Source organism: Chaetura pelagica, unplaced genomic scaffold, assembly GCF_000747805.2.
Source record: "Chaetura pelagica isolate M959 unplaced genomic scaffold, ChaPel_1.0 scaffold387, whole genome shotgun sequence".
Classification (NCBI taxonomy): domain Eukaryota; kingdom Metazoa; phylum Chordata; class Aves; order Apodiformes; family Apodidae; genus Chaetura; species Chaetura pelagica.
Genome location: NW_009954101.1, coordinates 1,554,788 through 1,580,734, shown reverse-complemented (window position 1 = coordinate 1,580,734; position 25,947 = coordinate 1,554,788). Strand labels below are relative to the sequence as shown.

The 25,947-nt window shown below is 36.6% G+C and overlaps 1 protein-coding gene across 1 annotated transcript in view; it reads left to right on the top strand.

Moving 5' to 3' along the window:
• DTWD2 (DTW domain containing 2) overlaps positions 1 to 25,947 on the top strand; it is a 59,621-nt gene that overhangs the window by 10,823 nt on the left and 22,851 nt on the right. Inside the window, exons 4-5 of the mRNA XM_010002362.1 lie at positions 3,453 to 3,547; positions 19,500 to 19,689. Coding sequence (XP_010000664.1) covers positions 3,453 to 3,547; positions 19,500 to 19,689 — 285 coding nt within the window. The remainder of the gene's footprint in view (positions 1 to 3,452; positions 3,548 to 19,499; positions 19,690 to 25,947) is intronic.

The following is a 25,947-nucleotide window of genomic DNA, read 5'->3' as shown; positions in this document are numbered from 1 at the left end:
GTTTCATTTTACATAATAGATCCATGAATTAAATATTTTGTTTATTTGTGAAGGAATTTGAAGAGAATTCAGCTTTCTTTGTCAAAGGGCTTTTATTCATAAAGAAGGGTAATTTACAAGTTAAGTGTATAGAAACTCAGTATCCCAAACCCAGCATCAGGACTAGTGGAAAAGTGAAGGACTTACTTGCATAGCCTAATTTATTTTTCTTCTTTGCATATATATGTGTGTGTGTATATAGTTATTTTAAAAAATACTTTTGTCATTTTACCCTTCTCATGCTTACTGTTATGAACTTCATGCCAGGCCACTGGCATAGCTAGGTCTACAAACCCTTATATACATTTGTCTTTGCTTTGCCTAGCATCATTCTTGGAGTGATTTCCAGCAGTGTGTAGGCTATTATGTACTTTCAAAACCTGAATGACAGATGTAACTCAGGACAGAGCCCTTAAAGCATAGCAGAAGTATCTATTTGTGCTGTTATTTTTCTTTGCCTTCTTTCTTTCTATAAATGTGAGAATTTTCAGTGTTAAGCATCTAAGGAGAAAACTAGATTCTGTACATTTAATGAGTTTATATATTGATCTAATGCCAGTAGTTTTCTTTGACTTGCTCATTATAGTAGTCTTGAATAGAATTCCTTATTAAACAGTAAGAATCAAATATAAGGAGAATTTTTTTGCTAATTGTCCTAACAATTCACAAGCAAAAATGGAGTAAATATGTATCTTCTGGCTTTAACAAGTATTTTTATTGCTTGGAACTGTGCTGTTCATTGTAGGTAGATAGTACTATGCTAAACAAAAGTACCACTAATTCCCAGAAAAGAGAAACAAAAAACAACAAATGTGAAAGTAAGTTGTATTGGCTCTGACTGGGATGGAGTTAGCTTTCCCCATAGCAGCCCCCATCGTGCTGTGCTTCACCAATGTTAATAATACACCAGTGTTTGGCTACTGCTGAGCAACCCCCCCTCCAAAGGCCAGTAGCCTGGGGGTGTGCAAGAGATTGGAGAACAGCTGACCCAAACTGACCAAAGGGATATTTTGTACCATATGACACAATAAAAACTAGGGAATAGGGGAGTCAGCACAGCATTAGTTATTAAGGCAGTTGTCTTCCAGAGCAATCGCTACATGTGCTGAGGCCCTGCTTCCCAGGAAGTGGCTAGACTTTGCTTCTGCACATGATCTTTGCCTTTCTCTCTTAATCTGCCTTCATCTCGACTCATGAGTTAATTTTAATCTTATTTTCTCCTCCCTTTGCTTCTGAGGAGAGGGTGTGATAAGAGCAACTTGGTGAGCACGTAACAGCCAGCTAAGGCCAACTCAGTACATAAGTCCTTCAGTTCTCTTTCTATTTATGTAGTTCAGTGGTCAAATAATGAATAAAGAAAGAGTAGCAAATCTCTGTTACAACACTGAGAAGAAAAAAAAGGATCGAGTACTTGCTCCCTTTCAAACCAGTAAACAGAAGATAGCTGATATGATAACAAACAGGTTATCTATTTAACTAGACGTAGTTAAATACAAATGTTTTTTAATGAAAAAAAAATCATAAGGAAATTAACCCTTTTTAATGTTATCTTGACTTAGTTGTTCTAAAGCTCTGTTCTCAATTAATTTCAGCTTTGAATTTTATTTTTTATTTTTCTGTAAATAAGGATTGTTTTTTTTTAGATTGGAAATTCTTTTATGTTGGTAAGAGTATGTATTCCTTTGATGTGAAAGGTAATTTTGAAGAAATATTATGACAGTGCAGGGAGAAGCTGAGTGCGTTTCCCTTGGCTGGTGATAGCTCTTTTGCTTTTGCTTATCAGAGACAAATAATTGATTTTCTTCCAATTCCTTTTATTTCCACTTCTTACATTCTTCTGAAGAAGGCAGTCTTCTGACTAGTGAATTGGAGTGTTATTTAATTATGCTGAAATAAAGACAAACACTACTGTACTACCATTTATGGCTTATTCCACTTTGTTGAGATAGAAGAAATCAATAGTAGTTTGAAGGCTATTTCTCCTTTCCCTTGCTAGGTCTTCACTCCCCAGGTACTTCATCGGTCTGTAGGAGACATCACACTGCTGCTGCTGTGCAAGGTGGTGCTGAATGTAGCAGGACAAGTTTTTTCTTCAATACCAGGATGTTTTATTTATAGAGGATCAGTAGATATGGATCTGAAAAGGCAAAATTAATAAAGTTTTTATGCAACAGTGATAAATGTCTTTACATAACTAATTTAACAACAGTTTGGCAGCAAGATAATGAGAGAGCTGCAGGCAGGTACACTTTAATACTTGTAGAAGGTAACAACTGCCCAGATAGAACGTACAGAGCTAATCAAGGCCTTATGTGTTCACAAATACAGCTTATAAATAAAAAGACAGAGCAAACACCCCCTGAGTTTTCATTAATTAATCCTGTGGTTTAGGGATGGATCTTCGGGTTTTCATTGTCTGCATCATGAGACATTCAAGTTGAGAATATTGTAAGAACTTATTTTTTTTACTCATTTTAGGGCTTTTGTAATACTCACTGGACCTCTTATGTCTTGAGTCCTTCTAGATTCAGCTAATAGACTTCCTTTGTTCCTCTTGTGATAAATAAACCAAAACGTTCATTCATTTTTTTGGTGTTGGCTTGCTCTCTTCATTAAATGCAAGACAAACCATGCTCCCTATTTCTTGATGGCAAAACAAAAATTGACATCCTAAATATTCAACCTCAGTTTATAATGCTTCTTGGCTAGACAGAAACGAGTTAATTCCCAGCTGTGTTAAATTAATGACAAATTGCCCTGTTCAATGAATAGGTATCTTGCTACCGCTGGCAGTTACTTCCCTCTTCCTCCACTTTCTGAAGCCCAGCTCTGACACAGCTCTCTTTAATGCTTTTTGAGATCTGAAGCCCTCCTGCTTCTCATCCAGGCATGGCAGTCACCTTCCACATCTGTGCCACAAAGATGGAAGCAGATGCCTGGCCTACACAGCCTGAGTGTTAGTGGTTATCCTGGTTATCGTGAGGTGACAGCAGAGTGGAGATCTCTGTTCTGATCCAAGTAGCACTTTTATTTTTGACATCTGTTTGTGGAAATCAGCCCTCCTCACATTTTCCAATATAGGCATGTTAGCTCCCCAACCTGTTACACTAATACTAATGCTGGTTTTTGTCTACCTTTTTTTAGCGTGTGAAATTTCCTTCTTGTTTTTGACACTGATAGCCTAGTTCAAATTTATGCTGATGATCAGAGGTTACTTAAGACTAATTTTAATACTGTCAATCAAAACAATACTATTTGAAAACATAAAAATTAGGTATTCTTGTAAAGTTGTTTTCTTCTGTTACCTGTTGCTCTGTGTCTGTAGTCAAAAGAACTTGAAGGTAAATTGAAGCGTTAGCAATTCATAGAAGCCCTCCTTGATTTTATTTAAAAGTAACTTTTCTTTCTTACAGGAAAGTCGAGTATTAAGGACGGTACCTTTGCTAGCTGCTTGTCTCCCTTCAGACAAATGTAAAATTTTGGTTGGTCGACGTTTTAGTGAAGACAGGTGAGTGGAATTGCCTGTGTATTTTCTGGGCTTCTGTAAATTATGGAGATATTTTTTTTTGGTGACTTCATTAACGGCCAACATTGTTCTTAATTTTTGTTTCAAATATGCACATTTCTTTTTGAGATAAGCTTCTGATTTCCAGCAAAGATAAATTATGTATAATAGTCAGAAACACCAGATATGTCTTCCTTTCGGTTTTACTGTCTCAGTTTTGTGCTCTTGGAAAGTTCAAGTGGTTACTCTTCAACTCTTTGCTTTTTGCAGTCCTGAACTTATCTAGTACTAGGTTTGTCTTGCTCTTCTCTAGGGTACTTTTTTGTATTAGCTTGTCTGACAAATAATTTTGTGTTACTGAAATGTAAGTAATAATTTTTACTTCAGTATGGATGTTTAGTGGTGAAAAATGCTTAGAGAATGTATTTTTTTCAAATCCTTTTTTCTCTTTTTCTTTAAATTAATTAAAAGAAAGCTTAAAGTTCAGATTTATTTTTTTTTAATTATGAAACCTTGGTCAATATTGGTCTCCAACTTAATGTCTTAATCAGATGAAGCTAAGAAACCAGTTTTTGGTACAAATGCCAATGAAATTTTACTACGTACATTTTCAATAAAAGCAAATAAAGATCAAGAATCCTAACGAAGGAATTTATTTCTCAAATTGAGTCTAATCTTTGGAGAAAACTTTTTAAAGACATCAATGAACAAAAATGCCAGGAGGCAATTCAGAATGCTGCTCCCACACCTGTATGCTGGTCTGTATAGTAACTGGAGCATGTTAAATAAACATTGCTTTCCTAATAGTCTATTATAATAATAACTGTAACAATTATCTCAGAAGTACCAGGCTACAGGGAAATCATAGTGTCTTCCTGTTAAACCTGAAAATGAAACAACTTTTCATACTGAAGAGTGTAGAATGGAACACTATCAATACAGTCTGCTTCTAGTAAATTTCCTTAGAATTTTTTTTCAAAGTGATTACAGTATTGAAGCTTTTTCAAGTTTGAAACCATAGATATTTTTCTGAGCTAAGAGATCTCCTTTAGGTCAAAACAAGTTGTAAAACTCAGCTTCAACAGTTTAAACAGATCCATAATTACCTAGTTCCTGTGTTCTTTGTTTCCCCTATGTCCAGATACTTGACTAGGGGAAAGAAGTTAAAGTTTTTCTTAGGCAATATAAATTTTGGTAATCTGATTTACCTGGATGCAGCACTAGAAGTAATTAAGTAGTACTTATGAAATCTGCAGTATGCCTGCTTTGTGGTGTGGATGTCAGTGAGACTGAAGAAATGGGTAGTTCTTAGTCTTGGGGTTCATTCCCACTGTCTTGGGTAGTGGAAGGATGAGAAGGGAGAAAAGTTATTTTCCAGCTTTGCAAGATACTGCTTCTACAGAGTTTGTTTTTCTTAGCTATATATATGCATTCTGCTGATGTATTAATCCATATTACTTACTTGTAGCTACCATTCAGTACTTGAATAGCTGTTTATAGGGTCATATTAGTGTTTCTTTGGACTTACAGCATCCTTCCAGGCTATAAACTGCATAGACATGTCCAGAGAGCTTACATTAATCACTTGGAATTAGTTTAGTTCCCTCACTGTTGTGATGTTCTAGGAACAGCCACCAGCAAATATGGGTAGAAACATCTTAGTGATTACTGTGAATGGGGAGGGCTGTCCTAGTCCCTGCCTTCCTCTTATGATAAAAATCTCTGCTAGTAAGAGTTTGAAAGCCTCATCAGTTGTGCTGGTTTGGCTTATGCTTTATGGCATATTATACTAAACAGGGCTTGGTTTTTATTTCTGTTTTTCTTAAAAACCATGCTGTTTGTAAGCACTTTGGTAGCTGCCTTACAAACAACTTAATCAACCCTGCCACATGTCAGGGGAAGACATCTTTGTTTTGAAGCACATTAAGGGCATGCGTTTGCTTTTTTTTGAAGTTCTGTGATTTTATTTACGTCCTTTGCAGCTTCCACCAGCAAAGCATAGGTTGGAAAGGAATAGAAACAGTGTAACTCTAAATCTATGCTCACACTGACTGATCTTACATGTCAACATTACCTGCAGGTGTCATGGTGAATGATGGTATTGTAAAAATAGCACTTCTGTGAGTTGCTAATATTTTCTATGCAATTATTTTTATAGATTTACCATGAACCCTGTATCATAGTAGTATGCCAGGCAGGGATGTGGGAAAGTGGTGTTTCAGCAGCAATACCAGACTGGAGATTGACTTTTATGTAGAAGTGGGAAATACTCCTTTGGGTGCCTGACATACCTTAGTATAGATGTTGAGCCAGTTGAATATAAGAACCTTCCAAACACTGGCTAGAAGGACAACATAAACTTAAGATTTCCATGTCTTCCTTTGTTGATGGTATCTCAAATTCTCTAGCAATAGTTAGGATAACTTCTGCATCATAGTTGTTTGTCAAAACCTGTTTTTTTTAATCACTAAGGCATATAGAATTGTTTAAACATAATGTTGTCTTAGATTTCTCAATAATCCCAGCTCCCTGTGAGTAATTTCCAGCATATTCCTCTTTTCTATACTTACTCAGTTGTCAGATGGTTTCCAGTTTGTCAGTGTTTGTTGCTGACATTCAGCTTCAAAGCTTGTTCGTGTTCTCCATTGTTATGACTCACCTTCTCTTTCAGGACAGATCTTTCTGTGCTCACCTTATTCTTTCCTTCAGTTCTGCTTTCTTTGCAGCTAAGTGATTCTAAGTTTTCATTTACATTAGCCCAGTGTATTTTGCAACCTACACTTGCACCATCAAGACTTAATTTCTTGAAACATGCATATCTTCCTACAACTATTTTACTGTCTTTTGATGATTTTTCTAGGATAATATTGACAGAATGTAGTAGTTTGATTTTTGTTATGGCCTTACTGACTTTCCATCACTCTTGTCTGCACTGGCAAAAGAAGATACTTTTCTCATCTGTTCCTTCTTCTAGCTTAAATATTTCATCTAGTCACACTATCTTCTGATTTCTCTACGCCTCGTCTCATCTCCTCTGTGGACCATTTTTCAAAACTTTGTTTGAATCTTGGGTATCTTCTAAGTTCTGAGATTCCTGTACTGTTTATTTTCTGTCCTTCTGTTATAATTTTGACTTCAGAGTGCTGTTCTCCTCTGGTTCAGGTTTGTGTTGGTTTCAGAGATGCCTACTTTACATTTGATTTTTACTGATTTTCTACAGACATTTGGTCATGTCTAGCCCTAATGGTGAAAACTTGCCAAGCTATGCTCTCTCGAATTAGAAGGTCGAATTAGAGGTCTTATTTCTCTATGTTCTGGTGACTGTTAAGCTTGACCTCACAATTCTTGTCTTGACTTTTGTTTGTTTCAAATATTGTAGCATGCTTTTCTTTGCTTTTCATAAACATAGCAGTCTTTTCCCACAAAGGCCCATCTGAGAACTTGCTAAACAACTGTCTTCTCAGGGTATTGATCTTCTTTGTCTTGGTTGTTTGACTAGTCAGGATGCTATCTCTTACTGTCAGACTGAAAGTAAGTATGTAATTTCCAGAGCTTTTCTTTGCTGGTGTACTGTCATCTCACTCCCTTGTGAAATGTTTACTTTTACCTAGTCAAAGATACCTGTTTCCTTTTGATTGAACTTGTTCAGTGTGTCTACTAGGGCTCAGCTGATTGTCCTGGAAGCAAGTACAGGTAATTAGTTTCTGTTTTATCTGTCCAAAAACCTCGATTTGCCTTAAGTTTAATATGTGTATGCAGAGTCATAAGTCAGGCTCCCAGTATACTGAAAATAATTGAGGTTTGTGCTCCCCATTATAGTTATTACAAGTTTCTTCTTCCTTTCCTTGATCTGTTTACATGTTTTTGGTAATTACTTGATAGAGACTGCATACTTTTGTTTTGATAATTCCACAGTGGACTGTCATGTCTCAAAAAGTGAGGGTCTTCAATGCTTGAGTAGTGTAAATCCATGCATTAGAATTTGTACTTGCAATTTGAATATGGAGTTGTAGAATTATGTATGTGTTATGTTAATGTAGTGGGTAGTATTTTTAGTGTATCACACATTTGAGGCTTTTTTATGATTGCATATGCAGGCATAGCCTGAATCAGATTTTTTCATGATCATGTTGGCATGGAAACACCCATTCCTTTTCTTCCGTCTTCAAATTCACCAGATAAATTTGTGCATAGGACTGTTTAATATTGAGACATATTCAAATGATGACACTTGGAAAATATGTAATTTAACATTTTGTTAGATACCCTATAAGAGAGGGCTGACTTATGTCAGGTGACTTAGTTGTTTCATCTAGATCCCAAAGTTCTGACTTTGGACATTGCCAGCAGTAGGTTTAAGTGTATGCAACCCCTTCTGGCACAGCATGTTTCTAGAGTGTTATGTTTGCGCTGAGAATACTCCAGGAAAGAAAGTTTACTGGTCTCCCAGTGAGTTATGAAGCTTGTATGGTAGCAATGATTAAGGCAATAAAGGGGAACCGAGATGCCTATTTGTTCAATATACTGGCACATTTTAAAGGAGCATAAAAATAAAAAATCTGCCCACTGAAATATATTCAACATTAAGTTTGCTTTACATGATCTGAATTTCAAACTCTGCACTGAAAACGGAATGATATTGTTTGTACCCATGATATGGTGAGCGAAGGCAATGAAAAAATGCAGGGGAGGACCAGAGAGGTAGCTAGAGCATCTGTTTCAGTTTATCAATTATTCTTTCCTGAATACAGAATGAAGGTGTAGTTTATACCTGGACATACAGTGTACAGTATAGTGTTCTGAAACTGTGGTTACAGAAGCCTTTACATTTGAAGGATGTTTATTACGATATTCTTTTAAAAATATGATACTTCAAAAACAGGGAATGGTTGGGGGTTGTCAGTGGTTTAAATTGGGATGAGCAATTAAACCAATGACACCAATGCTTTCAATCCCCTTCCCCTCCTGCCCAGATAAGGAAAGAAGAGAGAGAAGGGCAGAGGCTTCCAAACTGGAAACTAAACTAGACAGATTTAATTGAATACTAGTGATAAAAGAAAATATGAGCCTGGGATGCCTGGTGATGGATAGATGGAGTCCTCCCCAGATGCCAGCCATGGACGGAAGAGAAGGGAAGAATCAGGAAGCAGTTTAACTTCCGTGGTCCCTGACTTTATACTGAAGGCTACATACATATTATGGGATGAAATACTCTGTTTGGCCATGTTTGCCATCTGCCTAGTCCACGACTTCCTGTGGGAGGGCTGTAGGTATGACTCTCTTGCTCCTTTAGTGTCCGAAGCAGCAGATGCAACAAGTGGAGCAAAGTGTCCTTGATTTCTCAGCAGTAACTATAAACATTGAGCCTTACCAGTCTACTGGCTAAAAAACTTGTTAATTTCAAGAAGTGTGCTGCTTGAAAGAGAGTTCACTGAATTTAAAAAAAAAAAAAAAAAAAAAAAAAAAGTAGGAAAAAAAAAAAGGCTTAATCCTGGCTCAAACCAGGACAGGGGAAAATGTGCTAATGTATTTTCCTAGCATTGTTCATAGGTCTGTACCTGACAATTGTAATAGTCTTTGATAGCCTCATTTTCATTAATAAATAATAACTTAGAGGATTCATGTTCTTTTTGGGCTACTAATACAAATTTTGCAGGCAATCTTTTTCAAATAATAATGCTTTTATGCTCAACAGGAATTTGTGATGTATATTGACCAGAGATGGCTACTGTACCTAAAGTCTAACATGTCAAAAAGTATTTTATTTTGATATGGTATAAACAGCCTTGTCACTATCATTTTAAGTTCCATTTCATACTTTATGACAGTTTGAGAGGGGTGGCTTTGCATTTTATTATTTTTTTCTATGAAAGGGTTATCATATTCTTAAACCTTCCCTCTTAGCAAATATTCACATTTCTGTAGTTAGCTGATTCTGTGTACTATGGTAAAATGATATACTCTAATAATAGTCACTAACTGGAAAACAGATGCAAATATCTCTGTATTCACCACCATGTTATTTAGTACAGTGAGGAGGCAATAGCAAATTTATTTGCATCTCTCCCTGAAATGAAGTTACACGTATCTCCAGTACATTCTGTACTTTAGTTCAGTACTTTAAATCAGAAATTAATTGAGGCACTTGGGAAAACTAGTAACTTCAAGCAGTTTTGACATAATAAAATGAGACTTGGTTCTGTTGATTTTATAAAGCTGTTTATGGTAATAACATACTGTAGGTAGATCACTTTTCTAGTTCTTGTTCAGAAATAAAAATACTCTTACTGTATCAAATATGAACTAATAAAGTCTTACCATTTACTAAATAATTTAAAACTATTTACAGGATGTGATTCTTGATTCAGGTAACTTTCTTGTAAGTTTATTTTCCATGTGCTTCGAGGTCATTATGCTTATTAAACTAAATTTGCATCTTTTTACTGCTTATCTCAACCAACAATAAGCAGATGCAGCCAGAGATCAGCCTGTCACAGGTTTGGTTGATTCTGTGTATGAAAGTACATAATGCTGATTAAACGTGTGCTTATTTACGTCTGAAACTACTGTATCAGATTTCAGATTCCTCAATGTAATTTGGGTAACATTTTCTAGCTATCATTTCTTCTACTAATGCACTCTTCACCTTTGCGGTCAGTCCATGGTAGCTGCTCTTTGCCATTCCTTTCAACTCACCCTTTTCTCTTGCTTCAGCAAGGATCCTCTCCAGTGGCTGCAGCTTCCTTCAGGGCATACCCACAGGGAACATGCCTGCAGTTCCCTCTCTAACAAAACCCTTCCACAGGAACCCAACATGGCATAGGATCCCTCTGCTAAAGTTTCAGTTCTGAAAGATATGCTTGACAGTAGTAGAAGAGAAAGATTTGATATTAAGGGCTTTTTATTTTCAAATGTATTGCTTCATGTAGGGAAGGAACTGTGCAAGTGAATCTAGGACCAGCAGCTGTTGTTCACTGGCTGTGTAAGAATGACACAGTGGTCTGGATTTGCCTTAGCATGGTGATGCCTCTGGGCCTCTCTCAGCAACAGCTTTGTGAATTACTGCTGAAATCTTGATATTCCGTTAGACAGAGTTAGGGTGTGGTGTGACCTTTTCCTACTCTTCTGGGACTTCAACCTTAGAAATTCCTTCCTCTCCACTCCTCCTGCCTTGGCTTAGAGTATGTTTGGAGAATTTTTCCTCGATTAAAGGGATTGGAAAATCATTTCTGTCTCAGGTTATGATGCTTCAAGAATTCTTCATCAGTTTCCTTGCTTACATTGCAGTTTTGTCCCCCTCCTCTTTCAAAACAAGCACTTTGAAGAAGGCTTTTAGAATGTATGTAGTGAACACTCTAAACTATAGCAAACAAGTTAAAAATATTACAATAGAGATATTATAGAAAACAAATGTTTAATTGAAGTTTTACAGACTGAGCGGGGGAAATAATCAATTTTGTTGTTTAAATCAGTGTTTTAAGTTGTTTAGATATGTTAATGAATGGGTAGCAATTAATACCTGTAAGAACCTGGGTATAATTTAACCAAGTTTGGCTGCTGCCCATAAGAAGAAACCCCAGGATATTGGTTTTCTTACTCTTTTCTTTTTCCCATTACACTAGATAAGCCAAAAATGTTTGGTAGGTTTTAAGTTGTATGCATTGTAGATTGGAACAGGCTACTTAAAACAGTGTAAAGGAAAAAATTGTTTTCCAGTAGAATATGGAGACCTGTGTTTTAGTGAATAGGGATCTATTGTTGTTGGTTTGTTTTTTGAATTGAGAAAGACTTTAAATAAAATCTTTTCGTGGAGGAAGTAATGAAATATTTGAGGGATCTGGTATATTAAGATTCACTAACAAAGCAAATTGCCAAGATAATGGATCTGCTTTTCATTTCTTTACGGAACTTGACATTTGTCTGTCTTTTCATTCGCTGTCAGAGCTAATCTGCCCATGTTACAAAATATGAGCATTGGCATATTAGTTAGAAGAGTCAGGCTTTTAAATGCTGACATCAGTTGAAAACCATTTTTCTAGATAAAACTATTCTAATAATACAGACAGGGAGTAGTTTTCCTTTTATTAGTAGCATATATTCTATTTTTTTTTAACTTAAGCACATTTAATGAGAAAGAAGTAAATTGAAACTGAAATAATAGAAGACACAGTAAAAAAAACCTCATTATGACCCATTATTCCCTTTTATTCTAGTTTATTAAATGTTGCAGGCAAACTCCACTTGTGACAGCAATAAGAAGCTTGGTATCACGTATCAGGCAAACTCACCTCTGTTTTGTTTATATGTTTATGTGGCAAAAGTTCATGTTCTTTGGAGGCATTAGGATGTTTTTTCCCTGGGAAACTTACTGGAGTTTTTTCCGACAAAGTATGTTATATACAGGTTTTCACAGGTTAAAAAGTATTATTCAAGAAGCTTTATTTATGTCCCTTTTCCCTAGTAAATGGTAAAATTTTCGGTTGTAAAATTACCGGGTTCCAAACCTTAATAATATTTTTCATTATTTTATCTTTCAACAAAGATAACGCATTTATACAATTGATCTGCTTAAAAGGGAAAAAAAAAATCCCTGTGTTAGATTGTATTGGACACTAAGTGTCATACATCTACAGAAAAGTAAAGTGTCTAAAATGAAAACATTGTTTTTTCTCTGGCTGGGTATCTCTTAGGCTTCAGTCTTTATCCTAAGGGACTATTTGTGGTTTATCTTGATTTCAGTAAAGCATTTGACACCGTCTCCCACAGCATCCTTGTAGAAAAGTTGATCAGGTATGGGTTTGGTGATCAGGAAGTGAGGTGGATTAGGAACTGGTTGAAAGGAAGGAGTCAGAGAGTTGTAGTCAATGGGGCAGAATCTGGTTGGAGGTGTGTGACTAGTGGAGTCCCACAGGGGTCGGTACTGGGACCGGTGTTGTTCAACATCTTCATCAACGACCTGGATGAGGGTATAGAATGTACCCTCAGCAAGTTTGCTGATGACACTAAGCTGGGAGGAGTGGCTGACACACCAGAAGGCTGTGCTGCCATTCAGAGAGACTTAGATAGGTTGGAGAGTTGGGCGGGGAGAAACATGATGAAATTCAACAAGGGGAAGTGCAGAGTTTTACATTTGGGGAAGAACAACACCATGTCCCAGTACAGGTTGGGGGCTGAACTGCTGGAGAGTAGTGTAGGTGAAAGAGACCTGGGGGTCCTGGTAGACAGGAGGATGACCATGAGCCAGCAATGTGCCCTTGTGGCCAAGAAGGCCAATGGCATCCTGGGGTGCATTAGAAAGGGTGTGGTTAGTAGGTCAAGAGAGGTTCTCCTCCCCCTCTATTCTGCATTGGTGAGGCCACATCTGGAGTATTGTGTCCAGTTCTGGGCCCCTCAGTTCAAAAAGGACAGGGAACTGCTCGAGAGAGTCCAGCGCAGAGCTACGAAGATGATTAAGGGAGTGGAACATCTCCCTTATGAGGAAAGGCTGAGGGAGCTGGGTCTCTTTAGCTTGGAGAAAAGGAGACTGAGGGGTGACCTCATCAATGTTTACAAATATGTAAGGGGTGAGTGTCAGGGGGACGGAGTTAGGCTTTTCTCAGTGATGACCAGTGATAGGACAAGGGGTAATGGGTGTAAATTGGAGCATAGGAGGTTCAAGGTGAATATCCGAAATTTTTTTTTTACTGTAAGAGTGACAGAGCACTGGAACAGACTGCCCAGGGAGGTTGTGGAGTCTCCCTCACTGGAGACATTCAAAAGCCACCTGGATGAGCTCCTGTGTGATGTACTCTAGGTGACCCTGCTCTGGCAGGGGAGTTGAACTAGATGATCTCCCGAGGTCCCTTCCAGCCCCTAAGATTCTATGATTCTATGATTCTATGATTCTATTTCTGAGTGTAAAGATGATAAAATGTTCTTGCCTTTGTTAATTTTGTTACCTTAAGGGAATTATAAGGACCAGTATTCCTACAGTCTTCCAAGTCTAGGAATACTGTGTGAGGCAAAGGCACCTTATGACCAAGATGAAATAGTAAAAATGACAAAAAAACCTGAGAAGTTCCCATTAACCTGGTGTTTTTTCACAAATAACGTTAGCATTTGTTCTATAATATTAGTACTGCTTGCTACTTAGTGGCAATGTTGGATTTAAAAAATTTGAATACTTGTCTTTTGCACTGACAAAGTTTTAAGAGATCCCTGGTAAATTAAAACCACTTAGAGAGTTTGAAAGAAACTGAGTATAGATGTGTAATAAAAATTTTTATGATACAAAAATTGGATTACAATGAGATAACATAGTGTTTAAATTGCACATCCCAAAAGCATGCATCCCAGAAGTAATGAAATGCTACTTACGTACAATCTTGAGAACATACAAATCTACTATGACCAAGTGGTTGGATGCAATTCCGACACAAATGAAAGATCTGAATAGTTCTGCATGGTGAGGATTGTTGTCAGGCTAAATGGATTATGTAGACCTGCAATACCTACTGCATACCAAAACTTGCGTTGAACTGTGGTTTGTATGAGAAGCAAATAGCACTAGTATTTCTCTTACAGAGTTCAAGACCACAGTGGCATCTTAAAAATCACATAATCTTTTTGAGTTTTACATAAGCTTTTGATCACGGTAAGATGGGCAAAATAAGAAATTTTATATTTATGTATTTATAGAAAGTTATTATCTTCAGATTCCTCTTATTTTTAATTATTGCAAGAAAATGTTATCTGGATTGAAGTGAAATACTGCAACTATCAATGATATAAATTGATCTTTCTTGGGAATTTCAGCATTTTTGGTAGTCCACAAACTGCTAATGAAAAATAAAAACTAGTAATATATGCAAATGCAGCAGTTGTAGTGCCAGGAATGACTGCTCATAGAAAAATTGTTATTATGTACACTTGTGGGAACACATGTACTTAATAATCATCATGTCTGTATAGAAGATATTCCTTTAGCATAGTTGCATTACTTGAAGTCATTGTGCTTAAGAATAAGGTCAACTGAAGAACAGCACTGGCATTTTCTATTCATTCTAGCTGTGTGTCTGTGTGTCTATGCTTATATATGTATAAGCATAGCTGGAGGAATAGGGTTAGAAATATCCTCAAGTTGCCACTGTTACTCCCCCGTAAAAGTGAGATAAGTTGCATGTAGATATGGTATTAATACCATGTACAGGAGAGTCTACAGGATTCTCAGTTGCTCTCTTTTAACATGTGAACTTACCTGACTGCCGTTAAAAAGCTTGTGAGGTTTTGTCCCTGTTCAGGATTTGGCAAAAGCTCTCATTATGTTTCATTTTCATCCTTTGCCTTTTGTCTCCTTAATTTTTACTCTGTTTTTTCTGTGAAAAAAGTTTTTTTTTTCCTTTTCTCTTTTCATATTTCTAATTGTCCAGCAATTCTGTGAACAAATTTTGTTTTTAAAATGTTGTTGTCTTTGCTTGTTGGAAAGTCTCTGGTAGTTTTTAGCAACCTAGGAATTGTTATAACAGAAAATTAGAAGCCCTCTGATATGCCTCCCCTTCATTCTTTTCCTCCTTAGTTATTACTTGGAAACTCACAGAGGAGATAATAGATCATGCACTGCCTTGCAGGCTTCAGAGAAAGTAACATGTCTTTTTACCTGAGTGTGTTTTTCAAGCAAGCTCTTTTTCTACTACTGTCCAGTGTATATGAATGTAAAGCCCTTTTACTTGGTCCACCAAGTGTCTCTTCTCTCACTTAAATAATGTTTTTATAATTATATTGCTTAATATTCTTTTTACTGTAGTTCACACACCTAAATCATGCCTTGCAGGAAACCAAGCAATGTTAATTAATCAGTCCCTTTCAGGTAACATCAACTAAAAACTGTTATAAACCGCAACAGTTAGCGTATTTCTGGAAGGAAGAACTAAGCTGTATTCTTTCTCCCCCTCTCCAGCAACAATTAAGAACTCAGTTAAACAACTGTCTTGGCTAGGGTGGAGTGTTACAGAGCTGCACATCTATTTTCTATGTTATATATGTATGAATAAATTGTGTATGTACGTAACTTCATCAGAGATTTACTATAACACATTCATTCCTTGGAGATTTTTACTTAAGTATTGAGATTCATGGCTTGAAGCCCTAATCATGACAAATCTACAGGAAGCTTTTGATAACTGCTGTTAATAGTGCATGAACATGGCTGACATAAAATAAATGAAGGTTTTGCTTAATTGACTGTCTTCATGGCTATTAAGCTAGCATAAAACCGTTTTGTATTTCATATACTTTACCAGGTCCACTTCTGTAAAGTTAAGAAGTAAATTCTCATTGTCACTCAACTAGGAGTTTATACCATTCTTTTGCAGCACCTGTCAGAAAGGCCAAGGAGGAACAGAAGAAGATTTTTCTTTTCCTGTATGTAGCAACATGGTCTTTCTTTATTGTCCTAACACAGAGTTAAGCATTCTTTAAAAGCCAGTCTCTGATCTGTAGGAAGCAAAGTGCTTGTCTAGAAGTTCAGTCTCCCAGTTTCCTCTTGAAATTCTCAGACATGCCATCAACTTCTCTGTTTTGATTGAAATGGAAGATAAGATTAAAGTCCCTGATAATTTTTTGGAGTTAATCATGCTTCACTCTAAGGCTTATATGAGAGTACTATGTACAGATCTAGGACTATGATGTGGAATAAGATACTAAAAGTAATATCCAGCAGTGTCCAGCAACCACACTGCTCTTCACCCTTTTCTTCCCCTCCCCGTTTAGCCGGTTGATCTTACTGCTGTGCTGCTTTACCATGCCCAGCCTTGACATTGTCTTTGAGCCACAGCCACATTCAAGCATTTGCAAATGTGGCTGAGCTTTCTAAGATGGCAGGAAATGCTGATTTAGAATACTGGTTAGAAGAGATGTAATTAAAGAAGGAAATTATTTCACTGGTTTGTTCCTGAATCCAAGTTGTAATAAACTAGCAGGCAAGCTAACTTGTGGAGATGTTTCATGAGGTAAACTTAGTTGTGAAGCATGTGGTCCAGCTGTCTTGGCTATAGCAACTGCTGCCCCCAGCACAAATATCCTCCTTCATTCTGCACCTGCATTGCCAAAGCTACGTCTTGATGACAGACATGTTGTATTTTTGTGTTTTAAATCACAAATACTGTGAAACTGTGTACCACTGTATGTTGCAAGATGGCAAGAAAAGCAAGAAGACAATGTCTCTTCAGGCAGCTGCTGTGTGGATTTCTTCCATCATAATTGGCTGTTCCTTTCATAGCTTGGTCTAGTTTATTCTGGCATGGCTGCTCATGGTTTTGCTCCTAGCATGTCCTTCTGCTTGTCCTAACTTGGCTTTCTTCTCCTAACTTACCTTCATGTTTCCACTGGCTTCAGTTTCTCCACCTATACAAGTCTAGCTGGACTATAGAATTATGTTCCTGAATTTAAATAAACACAGCTTGAATTTAAAAGAAAGAAAGAAAAACAAAAGCCATGCCAGAGAATAAAGAGCTCACATAAGAGTAGCTATAAGTTTCTTGGGACTTAACCAGTTCCTCTCTCAACTTTTAGCAACTGGGGGGACATAAGATAGAGATGTGTCTAGCTAAGAGGTTGCTTGTCTACCTGCCAGTGGAGTAATCTAGTGTGTGGCCTGAAATTTCAGTCTAGTGATTCTGAACAAGGCAGTCTGGACTGCCAACTGATCTGGTACTGAGTTTTTGACTCCACCCTTATTTTGCAGGAGAAATTTAGTAAGAGATGAAAAACAAAAACACATTTTACAGCATAACACAGGACTGAGTAGGAACTTCTGCTGTGATCGAAGGAGAGTTTCAATTCAATCCTTTACTATTTCATGAGTCATCATGAATACAAACATCAACCTTAATGAAATTGTCTCCTGCTTTTTAATAAGCCATGCTACTTACCTCAAATCAGTCATGTACTTAAAAAATGGAATAAATTATTGGTATTTAAAAAAAAGCAACCAATAAAACATTGTTTGAATGTGTTCTTGTAATATGATTATTTATACCTTAAGAAGTAAAGCTTTATGAAATCTAATTCCTAGTCCTTTTGCGTACATGCTGCTGCAAGCTTAAGCATTCAAGTGAAAGCTTATATGGAAAAAAAAGGTTGTGTGGATAAGGTCTTCAGAAGAGCTCAGCAGGCAAGTGCTCTATCTGATTTTCCACAATTGTTTCCTATATGTTTACTTTTAAAAACATTTGACACTTGTAGAGAAAATCCTGCGCTGCAGCAGAATTTCAGAAGTCATGTCTGATTATATGCACTGTATTACAGCAAGCATGTCAGAAGCATATTCCTGCTAAGTGGCTGTGAAAAGTGATATTATTGATATGTACTCGCCTTTTGCATGCCGTATCAATTTGTTCAGTTAACAGAATAATTTTTATTTACAAATCCAGTCCTTTACTGTGACTTTTCATTTCTTTCACAGATCTAATTAAATGCAGCTGAAAGATGTGCATAAAAACAGGTTCAGGGGGCAAATTCATAATGGTGGTAGTACGAGAGTAAAAACGTCTAATTGCATTATGTATCAGCAAGAAACTAACATGAAGCAAAGCCTTAAAACACCACTGATACACACCCTGCAGTGGAATTAACAAGAAGTAGCTGTATAGAAATATGTAGACCCTTTTTTTTAAACTTGTTTTATAGAAACTATATTCCTTTCTAAGCAAATTGTTAGGTGTTTATATTTAGCTCATTCTTCCTGTACAGTTCTAAGGAAGGAAGAGCAAGCATGCTTTATGAATGGAAGACATGTTTTAATAAAGCTGGGAGGGTGGAATGTGACTGTGAATATGAACCATAACCTAGGAGGAGTTGCACAGGATATATTTCTGAGAACCTGTTCCTATGAAAGGTGAGAGTACTAAATAGCTCTCTGCATGTTCTCAGTGTCACTCTAGAGCCCTAAAGACTGTGGAGAGAAAACTCTTTGAAAGTATCAGCAACTCCTACTATTTTTCTAAATTATTAGGAGTTCTTGTGGAAGTGTATGCATAATCAGCCCTCAAATCCTAGGTGAAACTTTTGGGAAATTGTTTGAACCACCCCCTTGCCTTTGCTTCTGCGTATAAGCTGTTGCGAACTGAAATGACTGTAATTATTGTATGAGTATGCTTTGAAAACCATTGTTTTCAACTGAATCATATTGCCAAATGTAGAAGCCAACAGGAAGGAAGAAGAGATTGTAGAAGTTTAGGGACTGTAACTGTAGAATTAGTAGTTTAAAAACAAATAATTAAAAAAAAAATATTGAGATGGCAAAATTGTCCAAACTGTCCTGTAGATGGGAGCTAAAAAATGCTGGTGTTCTTTATATACTAAAAGTTCAAAATCAGAGTAGTATTGTATGCTAAATGTTTGAACACATTTTTTGAACACGGTTTTTCCTCATATTTAAATGGAACTTCCTATGTTCCAACTTGTACCCATTGCCATTCTGACACTGGGATCTACTAAGAAGAGCCTGCCTCCATCTTCCTTACACTCACCCTTTAGATACTTGCATACATTGATAAGGTCTGCCCTCATGTCTTCTCATCTCCGGGCTAAAGCGTCCCAGCTCTTTCAGCCTTTCATCATATGAGAGGTGCTGCAATCCCCCCTATCACCTTAGTCACCCTCCTATGGACTCCTTCCAGTAGCTCCCTGTTTGTCTTGAACTGTGGAGCCCAGAACTGGAGGCAGTATTCCAGCTGTGGCCTCACCAGGGCAGAGTAGAGGGGGAGAATGACCTCCCTCAACCTACTAGCCACACTCTTCTTCATGAAACCTAGGATTCCATTGGACTTCTTTGCAGCAAGGGCACACTGCTGGCTTATGGATAATTTACTGTCTATTGATGATGAATGGGAGTTATTAACTTGGAATAACTGAAAGTATGTATATGTCATGAAAACTTTTAATAATTATTGTAATTTTGTGTGTCTGTGCATTGAAGGTATCCTGAATTAGCAACTGTGTGCAGAAATCCCAATAGTCTAATTTTGTATCCTGGAGCTGAAGCAACCAATTTGGAAGAAGTTGCAGTGGTGTCTTCTAGTCCATCTGTTATGATCATCATTGATGGAACGTGGAGTCAGGCTAAAGATATATTTTACAAAAATTCTCTCTTCCGGCTTCCCAAGCAGGTGAGTTATAATATGTAAAATAAACATTTTCAGTGTGTCTAATAGATGCTTGCTTTCTGACCAACCAGAAAGGAGTGTTTTCATGAGAACAAAAATCATGGAAATATTTTTTTCCTTCTCATCTGTAACCAGCTGACAAGGAAAACCTGAACACTTAATGTTACAATTGTCAGAAAGGTAACTGTAAACATTGGGGGTTTTCACTTTGTTACTTGAATTTCTGTTTTGTTTTGAGTTAACGCATCTGATGTTGTAGTGAGTTGTGCAAAATTGAAAACTGATTTGTGTAGAACATTTTTCCTAGTAGTCTAAGATCTTAGATCGTACACAATGAAATAAGCATTTTTCCCCTTTTGCAGAAGTGTTTTGCATTGAAGTAATAGGAAAGCTGAAAGTAGAATTTTGTAACCTCTTATGATAATGACACATTCTTTCCTGCATAGTTGGTCTCCACCACATTAAAAACTTTCTGACTTTTGGCAAATGTTTCTTAGAATTTGGGGATTTGGGGGCTTAGTTGGTGTTTTGGGGTTGTTGGTTTTCTTGAGGGTTTTTTTGTTGTTTACATCCTACTGACTTGATACTCATCCAAATTCTGCCTCACCTAGTTCTTTTTGCAGCACATGTCTGAGAGGACATAAATGAAATAATCTGGTCTGTACATTATCATTGTCGAAGAACTCAATATTAAAAGTAGATTCATGGAAATACTTTTATTTTCAAAATCCAAATGCTTTCAACTTTCTGTGTTGTTTTTTTGTGTATGTTTGGTTTTTTTTTTTAATTTAATTTTTTTTTAAACTCAGAAATGCATAATATTCTGTTAGGCCTTTTGGGCTATCTGAGTGATTTATCTTACAGCAAGAATGAAAGAATCCGTGGGTGACATTCTGAAAACTACTTGGTGTGTAATACTCAAGCCTTTCCATACATTTGAAAATTTACTGTGTTCCTTCCATATTTTTTCTTACATTTTATATTTGACTTCTTTATTTCTCAATGTGGGACCACTTCATCAGGCTAAGGTTTTTTGTCTTTCATGCCAGACCCCTTCTAAAAGTCTGCTGGACTAGAATCATAGAATCAATGAACAGCCCGGGTTGGAAGGGGCCTCAACAGATAATTTGGTCTAGCCTTTTGCAGGAGAGGAAGCCTGGATGAGATTATCTAGTACCTTACCCAATCACATCTTGAAAGCCTGCAAAGACTGGAACTCCATCATGTTCCTGGGGAGGTTGTTCTAGTGATTTATTGCTTTCACTTTCAAATATTTTCTTATATGTAGATGAAACCTTTCTCAAATGCAACTTGTACCTCTTGCTCCTTGTCCTTTCCGTGTATCTCAGTGTAAAGAGAGAGCCTCTGTTTTCTTTGTAGCTGTCCTTTAAGTACTGGAATACTGTGATGAAGTCCCCCTGAGCCTTCTTTTCTCCAGGGAGAAATGACAGGAAGTCTTGCAGTGCTACGTAGTAGTCAGATATTGAAGATGGTGCACCCTTCAAGTCTGAAGATAGTCTGGTGTTTAATTCCATTTTCAAATGTTGACACCTCGAATATTAAAATTATGTGCATTACACTTGAGGGCGTTGTTTTCCTGATTGTACATGTGTCCTTAAGCTTGTTTTGAAGCAACTAGTTTTAAATAGTCTGTCTTATATGAGATTTGGTAACAATCTTAAAACAGTAGTGTGTGGTCTCAGCATGTGCTGTGTCCTGGTAAACAGTGGCTTAAGTCAATGCTCTTAAGTACTAACTGAATTCAGCACAGCTATATAAATGTTTATATGATCTAAACATTTCCTGAAAGGCAAAGGAATGTGAACAAAATACATCTGTATTTTGGCATTTTACTTGCCTGAATGTCTTTAGGCCTTTTAAATGTAGTGTCAAATGTAATTAGTATCCCATAGCCTATTAAAATTTTTTGCTTTATTAAAATAATATACATAAAAATATGGAATATTTAACGTACAAATGGTTCTTTTAAAATTTTGAAATCCCGCCTAATGCGGGAACTGAAAAAGAATTTGAAGTGATAGGAGAAGTAAAAATAATGTAATGACAGTAAGGTAAGATACTAAGTGAAGAAACTCATGGAAAAATGAGCAATAGTATTGACTCTACTACACAAAAAGAGTTTAATTTTTTGAGACAGTAGCACTAAATGGTGCTAGAGATGAGTTTCAATATGCAAAACTGAAATAATAAACATTTGCTGGGTATTCTCATTGGTCCCACTGTGGTTAATTGTTGTACTTGTCTCTACAAATCTGTCTGGATACATGTTTTTCTAAAACAGTGATAGAACATACGTATTTCTTTATTAGAGACTAGGAATTGCTTTTTAAGGCTGCAATTTTTTAAATGATAAAATGGCAGGGAGAGATAGACTGTTAATGTTTTAGATTCTTATAATATGTGTTCTGCAAAATTCCCATTAGAATTAATATTTTTAAACTTTCTTCTTTGGTTCTGTGATTTTCAATGAAATGTGTCTTTCCAAAACATTCATAATTTCATGAGAACCATTGATACTTAAGTATTTTTAAAATCCAGTTTAAAATAATGTATTGCTTCACTGTATGTTTACTTTACTACTCTAGATTTCACTAAGACATTAAAACGTATTTTTGGCCTACAGGAAATTAAAAAACATTTGCTATGTACAAACTAATGTGCTCATATTGTAGGAGGTTATTACACCAGAAACACTAGGCATAAATCACATCTACATGGATGTAGACACTTAATTTTCCCATAACAGTTTTGGTTTTTTTTATACATAATTTTATAGACGTAGGAGCAATGATAAGTGTGGCAAGGTTAGCTTGGAGCCCTCTGTACATGACCATGGATGAAAACATGTAACTACATGATAGCCCTGAAAATTCAAGAATCCATCTTCTAAACGCTAAATGTTAACAGAATACTGTGTACCTTCACTCCCTTGCAGAGTGCACCTATGTAGAATGTTTAAGACTTTGCAAAAGTGAACTATGGGATGTGATTTATTATTGGGGTGAGTCAATGACTTTCTGAGAAAATTCTTAGTTACAAAGCAGTGACGCAAATTAGCATACCCTCAGCTCTTGGAGAAAAATATGAACAGGTAGCAGGAATATAAAAAAAATGCCTAACTGAAATACTTCTTTATGTATACTTGGATTCTGCAATGCATAGTTCACAGCTTTTAAATGTTGCAGTTACAGCCCATCTGAATTAACACTCTGTACATTTTATCTGCTCTTTTTAAAAGGAAAATAATATTCTGCTGTCCCTACCCTTCTTTTTATTGGATTTGCATTGCAGCTCCTGTTTTAAAGGGTTTAATTTCTTAATGAAAAGTATAAGTACAGTGACTCTTGAAGTATTAAGTTAGTAAGTGTATTGAAATATTTTCAAACTATGATGGATAGTTTTGTTTTTACTAAATAAACCACAGTTAAAATTAGTATTTGGTTTGATTTTAATTTTATATGCAGTTGATACTTGCTGTTGTTCAAATCATAGAATTGTAGAATGGTTTTGGTTGCAAAGGATCTTGAAGATCATCTAGTTCCAACCCACTGTGCATGGAGAGGGACACCTCCCACTAGACCAGGTTGCTCAGAGCCTCATCCAACCTGCCCTTGAAGTAGAGTGCTAAGTTGGAAATTCTGCTGTGACTGCAAGCACTTGTCTAGGAGACACGTAGTACTCAGTTAAGTCACCAGTCAAGCATGGAGCAGTGCAAAGACTAAGCACTGTATACACAACTGTGTATTAAACTAAGTTTGGATATTTTGTGCTGAAGTGAACTAGACGTACTTGTGCAATCCACCATAGCTTCTAAATAGTTAAAATTAGCAGTCAGGTGGTAAAAGATTATAATAAAATTGTGTGTAAGCAAACACCAGCACTCTCATGGTTTAAAATTTGTTCCCCCTGTGACTTTTCTCTTTCATCTTTCTCTTTGAGCTAGACGTCATGGCCGGCATTGTAGGGTTTTTATTACTTTTTCCTATTTCTACATTATTTCCTGTTTTCCTACATTACAGTTTGTAAGATTAAAATGCATAGAATGTTGCATTTGGAATTTAATAAGTCAGAGTTCTGTCCCATAAATAGAGTGTGGTAGATATGATTATATCTAAAAAAAAGGGGTGCCAAAGGAAAAAAAGAGGACGATGCCTGCCTGGATCTCCAAATGAAAAGTAAACTGTTATAACTAAAATTCAAATTGCCATTTGAGCTTTCAATCAATGTTCTTGTCACTGTTTGACTCAGGTTTGACAACAATGCTCTCAATCCCCTCTCCTTTCCACCCAGTTAGGGAAGGAGAGAGAGAAAAAGAGAGAGACTTGGCTGAATTGAAAACTAAACTACACAGCTTTAATTAAACACTAATGATATAAGAAAATATATACAATTATATACAAATGTGTTCAGGAACGTGCAAAAGCCTCTTGCCTCCCCCTGCCTCCAGCAACTCCCACAGCATCTCCTGAGCTGTGAACAGTCCTGAAAAGTCCTGGAGCTGCTGGAGAAAGCACAGAGTTATGAGAGTCAGGAGGGCTCAAGCCTGGGGGTTGACAGTGATGGATGGACAGAGTTCTCTCCGGACACCAGCCATGAACGGAAGAGAAGGGGAGAAGAAGCAGGAAAGAAGTTGTCTGTGATCTCTGACCTTCCTCTGAGCTAAAGTAGATATATGGAATGGAATATCTCTGGCGAGTTTTGTTGTCTGTCTAATTCAGTCTCCTACAGGGGGTCATAGATCTCCCTGTAGTGTCTAAGCCAGTGGAGTAAAGATGAGACCTTGGAGATGCAGCAGTTACAAAAACATTCTGGCTGTTATCAGCCCAAGCTGGGACACTTTCCTACTAGTTAAAATAAAGCTTACTGAAGGAAAAAAAAAAATAAAAATCCGTAAAAGGAAAAGTGGCTTCATCCTGGCTCCAACCAGGACAATTCTGTGGGTAAAAAAGAGGTATTTTAGTAATGAGGAGCTTAGCGGTTCTTGATTGGAAGATATACTACAGGGACCAAATACATATGAGGCAATAGAAGTACATTTAATCGTATTCCTTCACAGCCATACTGATTTTGGGTGATAGAAATTCCTATATTGAAAAATTTTAAAGATACTTTAGGGTATTGTTTTAAGTTACTATTAAAATCTAAAATCTTCAATAAGAAGTTCTCTTGGTTAGCAGAGCTTTTTTCTTTGAAAATAATATTTGAAGAAATTTCAGTTGATGTCTTCCAGAAAGTCTCAGAGGAAATAAATGTATGAATCTAACATATCTAACTTTATAAAAAAGCTTTAAATTCAAGTCTTAATCCAGGATCATTCTTATTGTCTGGAATTTTTACAAATGACAAAGCATGATTTTGTACAAACCTTATAGCAGAAACTTATGTGATGCATAACTTAGGTGACTTTTATAGTTTTAAAATTATTGCACTAATTCCGCTTGTACTCTGTGACCTGGCATCCTCTAGAGAAGCACATTATCCCAGCGTTTTTTGCATAGCCACTGCTGAGGAAGAGTCCACAAGCATTAGAATATGCACTGCAGGCTTTCTTGCAACAGCTGTTGTGATTTGCAAAGGTGATTCAGGAAAAATACTGTGTTAACTTGAAGCAGTGGATGCAATTAGTTCTGGGAGAAGAATGAGCTGGTTTGCATCGCAGACATGCTTGGTGTGGTTAGGCTGGTGGTGTATCATGTGAAGCAATCACAAAACACCATGGGTGACGCTGCTGTTGTTTATGAGGAGATGAACATAGCATAGGGGGAACAGATGGCTAAAAAAACCTCTTTGACCTTCTGCTCCTTGAGCACCAAAAAAAGGTTGAAAAAATTAGCCTAATGACAAGCACACATATAAAAATGTAGGCAAGGTATCCCAAGTACTTGCTGTCATATCACAGGTGGGAAATATATGAATCAGTTTTATTTGTATATAAGCATTTCTAGGCCATTGTTGTGAATCCAAGCATCTGCTATCCAAAACCTAAAGGGATTGTTCCTATCACCTGTTTTCCTTTTTAAACAGCCAATGAAAATCTCCTTGAGATCATCATGCTTATGCTGTATAGTTGTATACAAAAAAGAATTATCCATCCCTTAAAAATACTGAGAAGTGCTACACACTTGATGTTGAGAATTTGATGGGTGAGGAATTCATATACTGGTATTCAAGTACCAAAAACTAATTTAAACTGAAGGTACAATGATGTCCAAATACTGTGATTTTTTTCCCTGTAATTTT